At 44.8% G+C, this 12206-nt stretch overlaps 1 protein-coding gene across 2 annotated transcripts in view; it reads left to right on the forward strand.

The window, feature by feature from the left end:
* The window catches only part of SIRT1 (sirtuin 1), a 35185-nt gene continuing 29690 nt past the window's right edge, over positions 6712-12206 (forward strand). Inside the window, 3 exon segments of one of the 2 annotated variants that reach the window (NM_001145750.2) lie at positions 6712-7138; positions 9112-9228; positions 11234-11475. In NM_001145750.2, coding sequence (NP_001139222.1) covers positions 6727-7138; positions 9112-9228; positions 11234-11475 — 771 coding nt within the window. In that variant the 5' untranslated portion in view covers positions 6712-6726. 2 annotated transcript variants of the gene reach the window in all.

Genomic DNA, 12206 nt, shown 5'->3' on the forward strand with positions numbered 1-12206 from the left:
TACACCAGGAATCAGAGCTCATCCACAGTTTTGACCTACACCAATGCTGAAACGTGTTAGATCCTTTAAACCACTGCCAGGCTGGGGATCAAACCTGTGTCATGGTGCTGCAGACATGCTGCCGATTCTGTTGTGCAGGAACTCCAGTATTTTATTCTTTTTGATGTGATTTTACTTATTTATTTAGTCTTTCTAGGGCCACACCCGTGGCATATAGAACTTCCTAGACTAAGGGCTGAAGAGGAGCTATAGCTACCAGCCTACACGACAGCCACATCAATGTGGGATCTGAGCCCCATCTGTGACCTACACCACAGCTCATGGCAACACAGGATCCTTAACCTGCTGAGGGAGACCAGGGATTGAACCTGTGTCCTTATGGATCCTAGTTGGATTCATTACCACTGAGCCCTGATGGGAAATCCAATATATCTATTTTAAATGTTTCCTGTCTCGGTTAAGAGGTTTTACTTGATGCAAAAGTATACGATATTCTAAAATGTCATTTTTTTTGTATATTTTCATTTAGATCTTTAATTTGCCTGTAACTTATTTTTGTATCTAGTGTGAGGTAGGAATCTGCAATTTTTAATTTTTAACAGTAGTAATCATTTTGTGAGCGTTCCCTGGGTTAAGGGTCTGGCGTTGTCACTGTGGCACGAGTTCAATCCCTGGCCCTGGAATTTCCACAGGCCAAGAGTGTGGCCAAAAATAAACAATTTAAAAAATAATCATTTTGCCAATATTATTTTTTTAGTATGCTAAGAGTTGATACTAAACCCCCTACTAATTATAGTCATGTGAGACTGATATCAAAGAATAAGGCGTGTGTGTGTGTGTGTGTGTGTATGTGTGTGTGTGTGTGTGTGTGTGTGTGTCTTTTTGCCACTTCTAGGGCCGCTTCTGCAGCATATGGAGGTTCCCAGGCTAGGGGTCCAATCGGAGCTGTAGCCGTCAGCCTACACCACAGCCACAGCAACACGGGATCCGAGCAGTGTCTGCGACCCACACCACAGCTCACCACAATGCCAGATCCTCAACCCACTGAGCAAGGCCAGGGACCGAACCCGCAACCTCATGGTTCCTAGTTGGATTCATTAACCACTGAGGCACAACAGGAACTCTCAGGGCCAATTTGTTTATATAATTAGAACTGCCACATCAGCCAGAATATTAATATTGGCTCTTTGAACATTTTCTCCCCAGTGGAAAATTCTATATAGAAAACGAAATTATTGTTGACATCTGCTTAGAAAGCTGAGAACTAGAAAACAAGTTAAAAATCTTAGTGACTGTTGTCTGAAGTCTATGACAGGCTTTGGTTTAATATAAAATAAAATTTTGTTTTTATCTCCTGTTCTAAACATAGAACTCCTAACACACATGTAGTTTCCTGAGTGATAGGAGCATCTTTTATTTATAATAAGGCCTCTTCCAGTAGTCTTTTTTTTTTTTTTTTTTTTTGTCTTTTTGTCTTTTGTTGTTGTTGTTGTTGTTGTTGCTATTTCTTGGGCCGCTCCCGCAGCATATGGAGGTTCCCAGGCTAGGGGTTGAATCGGAGCTGTAGCCAACGGCCTACACCAGAGCCACAGCAACATGGGATCCGAGCCGCGTCTGCAACCTACACCACAGCTCACGGCAACGCCGGATAGTTAACCCACTGTGCAAGGGCAGGGACCGAACCCGCAACCTCATGGTTCCTAGTCGGATTCGTTAACCACTGCGCCACGACGGGAACTCCAGTCTTTTTTTTTGACTCAATGAATTTTATTACATTTATAGTTGCACAATGATCATCATAACCTAATTTCATAGCATTTCCATCCCAAACCCCCAGCCTATCTCTCCACCCTTCCCCTTCCAGTACTCTTCATTTATGCTAATGAAGTAGCTTAAGATAGAGTTTAGGGTGGGACCTCCTACTTGAGGCTGGTCACCAGAAAGGTGATTAGAGGGTGGAAACTCTTCAGCCCTATTCCTGACCTCCGGGGAGTGAAAGGAAGTGTGTGCTGGAGACTAAGTTCTATAAAACCTTTTTTTTTTTTTCCTTTTGGCTGTACCCATGGCTTGTGGAAGTTCCTGGGCCAGTGACCGAACCTATACCACAGCAGCAACCCAAGCCACTGCAGTGACAATGCCAGATCCTTAAGCTGCTGCACCACAAGGGAACTCCAAAAAGTTTTGAACAAGGAGATTCAGAGAACTTCCAAGTTGGTGAACACAATGAAGTGCTGGGAGGGTGGTGCACTCTAACTGCACCATGACAGAAGCATCTTTGCTCTATATCTTTCTGGACCTTGCCCTACGTACCTCTTCAACTACTTCTTCATCTGTTCATTTGTATCCTTTATAAGGATCCAAAAAGTTATGTTTACTTCATATACATAAGCAATGGGTTTTATTGAGTTTTACGAGACACTCTAGGAAATTATTATTATTATTTTTTTTTGTCTTTTGTCTTTTTTGTTGTTGTTGTTGCTATTTCTTGGGCCGCTCCCGCGGCATATGGAGGTTCCCAGGCTAGGGGTTGAATCGGAGCTGTAGCCGCCGGCCTATGCCAGAGCCACAGCAACGTGGGATCCGAGCCGCGTCTGCAACCTACATCACAGCTCACGGCAACGCCGGATCGTTAACCCACTGAGCAAGGGCAGGGACCGAACCCGCAACCTCATGGTTCCTAGTCGGATTCGTTAACCACTGCGCCACGACGGGAACTCCTCTAGGAAATTATTGAACTTCAGGAGGTTGTCATGGGAACTCCTCATTTATAGCCAGTTGGCCAGAAGTCCAGGAGGTCTGGGACTTGTGACTGGCATCTGAAGTGGGGGCAGTCCTGTGAGACTGAGCCCTTAACTGTGGGGTCTTTACCAACTCCCAGTATTTAGTGTCAAGAATGAGATGAATTGTTGAACACTCATTTAGTGTCTGGAGAATCAGAGATAAGGTTGTTGGTGTTGGAAAACACCTCAAAGCCCAATATATCTCTGCTCATCCTGTCAAACAAGGTACCAGAAATTTCATGTTCTGTTTCATTTTCTCACCTGAACTGTGTTGGCTACAAATGGAATGTCTTTGCCTTGCTTCTTGCCTTTTTTCCCCCCATCCATGCTGCCCATCACCCTTCATTCAACAGTTCTTCTCCTATGTGGCAATCTTCCTTTAGATTCTTCATTTATTCTCTCATTCAATAAATATATGTGCCAGGCCTCCACTACAGAGCTGATGATACAGAGGCGAACAAGATAAAGTTCCTGCTGCATTTGGGGGAGACAGTCAACAAAACACATAGAGAAAAAAATTAACAGATAAAGTAAGGAAACGTGCTCACTTATGTACCAATTAAGAAGGAGATAGGACTTGCTCTAGGGAAGGAGGCACAGGGAGAAAAGCATGACAAATAGGTGGCGAGCATGTATGTATTTATTTTAAGTGCTTCTAGAATTATTTTGTAAATATCTAAGCAAATATGTACATTTGGCTTCCCCTCCACATTCCTCTTTTAATTTTTTCAGAAATAGCAGGATATGGAAGTTATCTTGTGACACAGTAGGTTAAGGATCTGGCATTCCCTCAGCTGTGGTGCAGGTCAGCACTGTGGCACGTGTTGCAGGTTTGATTCCTGGCTTGAGAAATTTCACATGCTGGAGGTGTGGCCAAAAGAAAAGAAATAGCACTATACTAAACACACTATTCTACATCTTGCACTATGTGGCTTGGAGATCATTCCATTTGAGAATTCAAAGGGCCCCCTTGTTTTAAAAACGTGGCTTTGTGGGAGTTCCCATTGTGGATAAGCAGCTTATGAACCTGACTAGCATTCATGAGGATGCAGATTCAATCCCTGGCCTTGCTCAATGGGTGGGGGATCCGGCATTGCCATGACCTGTGGTGTAGGTGGGAGATGCGGCTTGGATCCCTAGTTGCTGTGGCTGTGGCGTAGGCTGGCAGCTGCACATGGGAACTTCCATAGGCTGCAGGGACGGCCTTAAAGAGTGAAATAAATAAAAAGTGGCTTTGTAATATGAAAAGCTTACTTTAGAGAATATTAATGCTAAAACTATTTACAAGAAGGTCAATACCAGATTCATAGGAGATTTGAAAAACTGGATGTGAATTTGCCAGCTTTTAGGGATAAGTATGACTTGAATTTCATATAAGTAGCTCTAAACTACTGGTAAGGCTGGAAATCTACTTGGGTGGTCTTGTTTTGTAACACAGTTTCTCTCATTTATCCTATCTGAAATATGTGCCCCATCTGGCCTTTCACACACTAACAACACTGATCCCACAGCATTTCATAAACCCATCAAGTGTCTTTGATGTACAACATATGAATGAATGAAGTAATAAGATGTCTGTAAGTTTTCAAATGTCTTTCTCCAAAATTCTGGGAATTGTTTTTATTTGTATAAGATACTCTCAACTTTTTTTTTGTCTTTTTAGGGCGCACCTGTGGCATATGGAGGTTCCCAAGCTAGGGGTCTAATCTGACCTACAGCTGCTGGCTTATGCCACAGCCACAGCAACACCAGATCCAAGCTGCATCTGCGACCTACACCACAGCTCACGGCAACGCCACATCCTTAACCCACTGAGCAAGGCCAGGGATCAAACCCGAAACTTCATGGTTCCTAGTCGGATTCATTTCTGCTGCACTACAACGGGAACTCCATCTATTTGTATAAGATACTCTCAATGTTGTATTTATTTATTTATGTCTTTTTAGGACTGCACCTGTGGCATATGGAAGTTCCCAGGCTAAGGGTCAAATTGGAGCTGAAGCTGCTGGCCTATAGCACAGCCACAGTAATGCTAGATCCAAGCCTCTTCTTTGACCTATACAACAGCTTATGGCAATGCCAGATCCCTAACCCACTGAGGGAGGCCAGGGATAGAACACATCCTCCTGGTTACTAGTTGGGTTCCTTACCACTGAGTCACAGTGTGAACTCCTCAACATTTTATTTATTATATCCTACCCACATAGTTGAGAATCAATTTATGAAGTATTTTGTAAGATAGATAAAGTGGGGAGAAAACAGGGCTAAGTATGTCATCCAGGAAGGGCGAGATACCTGTGTACTTAGGAATTGGAAAGTGTATAGGAGGGAAGAAAGGACAGCAGGATTTGGTCACTGATTGATTAGAGAGCATCAATCTGAAGGAACACCTCAATCATGATTTCAAGGCCTCTAGGAGGAAAGACAGCCTCACTTTCAGAAACCACGCAACCACTTGTAAGGGGAGAGTCTCAGTTTAATTTGAGGTACAAAGAGATTTGGGTTTAGATGGGACATTGGAGATACATTTTCGAAATTATAACTTTTTTTTTTAAAGGAGGAAACATCTTAGATTGCTTTCTTAAGTTCAAACAAGTAATTGGCATGGTAGAGGCAGGACCCACTTTAAGCTTAAGGGCTGATTTATTGTAAATTCAGAGAGGTCCCTTCAGTGGCTAGAAACGCCATGCTGCAGAGGCAGATGCCTACCAAACTTGGCCATACTATAACACATCCTTAGTTAAGGTAGGCTATGAAGTCACAAGAGTTCTGGAATGTCAGGAAAAGTGGAAAGTAGAAGGCCTTCAAGTAGGGCAGGACTAATATTTTAGCTCTATTTAGCCCTCACTTTATATCCAGCAATCTTATGTAACTATTTTTTTTTCCCAGCCTGACCTGCTGCATGTGGAAGTTCTGGGGCCAGGGATTGACCCAAGCCGCTGCAGTAACAACGCTAGATCCCAAGACTGTGCCACAAGAGAACCCGCTACCTTAATTCTCAGCACAACTCTACCATTGCAGAGATTAGGACAGTGGGTGTAGAAAGGCTAAATAAATGGCTCAAGGTCAATCAGAAAGACCTCAAGTTCGAAACCAAACCGATGTTTATAAGGGCCAAGTCATGCTCAGTTCAGCTCTCCTCATGAGGCCCCACTTGGCCCAATATACTCATTTTGAAGCCCAGAAAAGATAAATCACACACATTTGGAGCTAAGTTGGGGCCTGAAATCGAACAGGCTGATCCCTACCCGGCCCCCCACCGTCAAACCTCTTTCTAGGGCAGATACATGCTTTTAATGGTCTAACAATGTATATCACCCTCTGAGTAATGGAGAGAGGGAGAAAAATAAACCGGCTAAGGAGAGAAGCAAGCAGAAAATAGGAGCTGAAGAGTACCCGCCAGAACGGTTTGAGGAGGGTGAAGAGTGAGGTGTGTGTCCTTTTGCCTCTACTCATACAGGTTAACAAAACAGACCCATCACCTAGCTTATTTGGCCAGCTTCATTCCCTATCGCCTTTCAGGAACTAAGTTTTAAGCCTTAACGTTAAGTCCAGAAAAGACTAAGTGAGGAGAGCAAGGTGTGCACTTTAGGCAGAAGTGGAAATTCGCAGTGCAAACCAAAACTTGAGCTAACCGGGCAGCAGTGATTTGAGGACAGCTTGAAAGAGAAGTTTGGCTGAGAGAAGCGCCTGCAGCGGAGGGGTGGGGCCACAGCACCCTGCAGCGTTTGCTCCTGGCCCCCACCGCCTCCGCTTGCCACGTGACCCGCCGTGTTGTGGTCCGGCCCGCGTGGGTGGCGGGAGCTGCGGGTGGGCGGGGGCGAGGAGGGGCGGGTCACGTGACGGGGTTTAAATCTCCCGCAGCCGGAGCCGCGGGGGCGCCAGTGCCGCGAGTCGAGCGGGAGCAGAGGAGGTGAGGGAGGAGGGCCAGAGAGGCAGTTGAAAGATGGCGGACGAGGCGGCGCTCGCCCTTCAGCCCGGCGGCTCCCCCTCGGCGGTGGCGGCTGAGAGGGAGGCCCCGTCGCCCCCCGCCGGGGAGCCGCTCCGCAAGAAACCGCGGAGAGACGGCCCGGGCGTCGGGCGGAGCCCGGGCGAGCCTGGTGGGGCGGCCTTGGAGCGTGAGCTGCCGGCGGCGGCGGGCGGCTGCCCGGCGGCGGCGGTGCTGTGGCGGGAGACCGCTGCGGGCGGGGAGCGGGAGGCCCAGGCGGCTGCGGCGGCAGGAGAAGGAAACAATGGGCCGGGCTTACAGGGCCTATCCCGGGAGGCGCCCCCGGCCGACGACTTCTACGACGACGACGACGACGACGAGGGCGAGGAGGAGGAAGAGGCGGCGGCAGCGGCGGCTATTGGGTACCGAGGTGCGCAGGGCGCGGGCGGCCGGGACTGCGCATCCCCCCGCCTCCTCTCGGGGCCCCTCCTGATGTGGGGTGGGGGAGTCTCGGGCAGGCTGGGGGCTCGTGGCTGGCTTTGTAGCGTCCCCCTCCCAACCAGGGCCCTCAGCTGCGCGCCTCCGCGGCTGCAGGCCTGGCTGCAGGAGCGGCCCGTCGACTCTATCCCTCCCTCGCCCTCTCCCCGCCCTCCTCCCCTCAGTCCCAGGCCCGCCCCGGCGGCCTTGCGCTTTGCGCAGCCGCGGGGCTGGCGAGCCTCGCAGTGGATTTTAAAATAAGTTTCTCTTTCCTCCTACTCTTTTAGCATATTGCTTTTGTTAAGTGTTTTTTGCTTCTCCGCCCTTTCTCCCCTCGCCCCGCACAGTTAAACCTGCAACTTTTGACTGTCCCTGATAACAACCATTTGCAGTTGACTTTGCAAACTGACACCTGTGCAATTTGTTGTTGTTTTTGAGGGCCTTTATTTATAAACTTGTTTTGAAATTTAAAAGAGTAAAGCTGTTTCTAAAGTCACAACCTGCAAAATTTGAAGAGCATAGCTGTTTCTACAGGCATCACTTTGGTGCAGTTAATAGAGGGCATAGGAGAGAAATAGGTTTTAGAATACTTTGTGTGAATAGTGTTTTTTCTCTAAATCATATTCTTATAGTGGTTTTTAGATTAAGTGTCTGTGTGTGTGTATGTAGCCCCGAAATACGAGTTGACGCTTTTCTGACCTACTAAAGCAGATACAGTATATGATGGTTGTATATGTCTCGTCATCTTTGAGTGTGTCATGTTTTCTAGCTGGATAGACGTGTTTTTATTAATCTTTTATTGGTAAATACAATCTGGGCCATTTGACCTGTGTAAAGCTTACGACGTGTGCATTAGGGACTGGAGTGGAAAAACGACCCCTGTTTTCAAGGAACAGTTTAATAGTGGGAATGAATAGTGCAAATATCTTAGTGTATGTTTAGTATTATGTATTATAAATGTATTTTTACATGTACATATATGCAAGTTGCCGTAGTTATATTTGCACCACCTTTGAATAAGTTTTTTGGAGTTTTTTGGCTGCACCTGCAGCATGTCGAAGTTCCTGGGCCAGGGATCCAACACTCCCCACTGCAGCGACAACTTGAGATCTTAACCCACTCCACCACAGCGGGAACTCCTGAATTCTATTATTTGTGATCGACAAATTCCAATTAACTAGGTTATTTATTACTTTTTGTATTTTTAAGTAGACTTAATTTCTTGCTCAATTTTGATGAACTCTAACTTAGATTCTGGGCAGGATCCCTAAAGATGAGGATATACTGTTCCTGGGAATGATGCAAGCTGATTCAGTAGGCATTCTTTACACACTCAGTGTGAATGTTAAGTGCTTTGTTTATTTAAAAATTTTATGACCGAACCTGGGCCTATGGGAGCTCCTAGGCTAGGGACTGAATCCAAGCCACAGCTGAGACCTATACTAAGGCAGCGGAATGGGATTCTTTAACCCACTGCACTGGGACAGGGATCCAACCTGCATCTCAGTAGCAACCCAGGCAGGTACAGGCTTAACCCATTGCCCCACAGTAGTAACTCCCAAGTGCTTTATTCATTGGAAATTCTTACATCATAATCATTACAGTTCTTCATACATTTTATTTATTTATTTTATTTTTTAGGGCTGCACTTGCAGCATATGGAAGTTCCGAGGCCAGGGGTCGAATCTGAGCTGCAGCTGCCAGCCGATGCCACACTAATGCCAGATCTGAGCTGCATCTTTGACCTGCACCACAGTTCACTGCAACTCTGGATCCTTAACCCTCAGAGGAGGACAGGGATCGACCTGCTCATGGATATTAGTTGGGTTCTTAACCAACTGTGCCATAACAGGAACTCTCTTATTCATACATTTTAAATGGTAGATTGTTTCATCAGCCTTGAGTTACTTTTGGCTTCTTTTGCAGATAACCTTCTGTTTGGTGATGAAATCGTCACCAATGGTTTCCATTCTTGTGAAAGTGATGAGGATGATAGAGCCTCACATGCCAGTTCTAGTGACTGGACTCCAAGACCACGGATAGGTATGGTTTTCACAGCCTAAGCTATCTTTTTTAGTATTTTCTTTTTAAGTCAACTAAAAATAAAATTCTCTGTCCCCTTATGGTCTGGTGATGAGGTTCTTAGGTGTTTAACGAAATTTACTATCAGCTTGTTTCTAGGGAAGGTAGAGCTTTGAACTGCTTTTGTTTCTAAATAGCATGGGCCTGTCTAAGCTGACCTCTGGTATTTCTCAAATAACCAGGTCCTTCTCACACTTGTGGGCCTTTACACTTGGGCCCTCTGTGTGAAATGGTCTTTTTTTTTTTTTTTTTTTTAAATAATCTTTTCTGGCTGACAGGGGCCACATGGAGTTCCTCAGGCCAGGGATGAGATCCCAGCTGCCATTTTGACCTGTATCCTAGCTTCGGCTACATCAGATCCTTAACACACTGTGCCATAAGAGAGGTCCAAATTTGTTCTGTTTTAGGCATTACCTTAAAACTGTTGTTTGATGCTGTTGCCACGATCGAACCTGGGTCCCATGCTCCAGAGACACTGCTGCTCTCTTGTGCCACAGAGGGATCTCTTCCGGTTAGAGTATCTTGCTTTCTTACTTCATTGCCCTTCTGTATTTTTTTCTTTTTAACACTTATTTATTAACAGTCTCTCCGTGTAACTTTTTTATTGACTGTTTTTAGAATATAAGTCCTATGGGGGTAGGGATTTCTGACTGATTTGTATACTGTTTTGTCAGTGCCAGGAAGAGTGGTTGACACATAATTTGTCCTTAGTAAATATTTATTAAGTATTTGGATGCATTGGGAAACTACCTTGAAGATGAGCACACCATCAGTTTTTTATACCTAAGTAGTAACATGACCATCTCAAAATGATCTTTTTCTTAATGTGCTTTTTTTTGTTGTTGTTGGCTTGTTTTTTTAGGGCCGCAGGTGCAGCATATGGAAGTTCCCAGGCTAGGGTTCAAATTGGTGCTGTAGCTGCTGACCTACACCACAGTAACACTGGATCCTTAACCCACTGAGCGAGGCCGGGGATTGAACCTGTGTCCTTATGGATGCTAGGTGGGTTTATTAACCACTGAGCCACAACAGGAACTCCTTAATGTACTCTCATTTAAAAAAATATATACTGGCGTTCCTGTTGTGGCTCAGCGGTTAATGAACCCATCTAGCATCCATGAGGACACAGGTTTGATCCCTGGCCTCGTTCAGTGGGTTAAGCATCCGACATTGCCCTGAGCTGTGGTGTATGTTACAGACCGGCTTGGATCCCGAGTTGCTGTGGCTGTGGTGTAAAGCTAGTGGTTGTAGCTCCGATTTGACCTGTGGCTTGGAACTTCAATATGCCATGTGTGTGGCCCTAAAAAAATAAAATAAAAAAACAACAACAACAACAACAAAAAAACTTTGAGGAGTTCCACGACCCAAACTATCCATGAAGATGCGGTTTTGATCTATGGCCTCGCTCAGTGGGTTAAGGCTCCAGCGTTGCCTTGAGCTGTGGTGTAGGTCAGGTACACAGTTTGGATCCCGCATGGCTGTGGCATGGCCAGCGGCTGCACCTCTGATTCAACCCCTAGCCTGGTTGGTAACTTCCACATGCCACAGGTGTGGCCCTAAGAAAAAAATAAAAAATACTTTGACTATTTAAAAACAATGATGATTAGTCCTTTTTGTTTTATTTTACTATTTTTTTTTCTTATTTTCAGGGCCATACCCATGGCATGTGGAAGTTCCCAGGCTAGGGGTCAAATGGGTGCTACAGCTGCTGGCCTACACCACAGATACAGCAATGCTGGATCCTTAACCCACTGTGCGAGGCCAGGGATTGAACCCTCATCCTTATGATTCTAGTTGGGTTTGTTACCACTGAGCCACCATGGGAACTCCTGAAATACCTTTATAGTGCATTTCCTTACTCTGCAAAATAGCCTTAAAGATTTCTGCTTCATTACTTCAGAAAGTTAATGAGATTTTGAATTACTTGGAAGTGGATTTGATCTAATTCTTTTCCCTTTTAATATAGGTCCATATACTTTTGTTCAGCAACATCTCATGATTGGCACAGATCCTCGAACAATTCTTAAAGATTTGCTACCAGAAACAATTCCTCCACCTGAATTGGATGATATGACACTGTGGCAGATTGTTATTAATATCCTTTCAGAACCACCAAAAAGGAAAAAAAGAAAAGATATTAATACAATTGAAGATGCTGTGAAATTACTACAAGAGTGCAAAAAAATAATAGTTCTAACTGGAGCTGGGGTATGTAAGATGTGTAAAACACTAGCAAAAGGGTGGAGGTGGTATGTGTTTTTTCTTAAACCATGTCCAATTTAGAAACATTTTTCTGGTGTAGAATTTATCATTACATGATGGTGGGCATTTGTGTTTGGAAACTGCTAAAAAGTGAGTGTAGCAGCAATTGTTAAATTGGTTCAGTTTTTTAAAAACTTCTCAATAACTGTGCAGAAGGTGGTCTTCTATTAATTGGTACAGTAGGTAAGTGCAGTTAAGGCAAGATTTTTACCTGCATTATACCACAACCCCCTAAGGAGATGCATGGAATTCTGCTTGCATTGAAGTATGTCAGAGTCTGATGGCAAAATTGGTTCTTTGTTAGGTCTTCCTGGGGAAACCAGGAACCTAATAGGTACTGGCAAGTAAAGAACTTAGTATTGGAAAAGTAACAACAGATTCCTATCTCTCCTTTATTTTAATGTGATGGGATTGTGGTGGCTTGATGATTTTCATTTGTCTCACTTTAAAGTTTTACTTAATTCTCTACTTAAGGCTGTTTCATATTGTATGTTGAATACAGAATTTATTGCATGGTAGTGACCATGGCAGCTGTTGGAATAAAATTCAGTACTTTTTTTCTGACTTTTTGAGTTAAGGGGAGGGTGTTATTTAATCTTAAATGGTCACAAAGGAAAATTATGCTTTGCTCCCAGGTGTGATGTAGGCAAGTTTTGCTTTGAGGCCAAAGTGGCGTA

Source organism: Sus scrofa, chromosome 14 (genome assembly GCF_000003025.6).
Source record: "Sus scrofa isolate TJ Tabasco breed Duroc chromosome 14, Sscrofa11.1, whole genome shotgun sequence".
Taxonomy (NCBI): Eukaryota; Metazoa; Chordata; class Mammalia; order Artiodactyla; family Suidae; genus Sus; species Sus scrofa.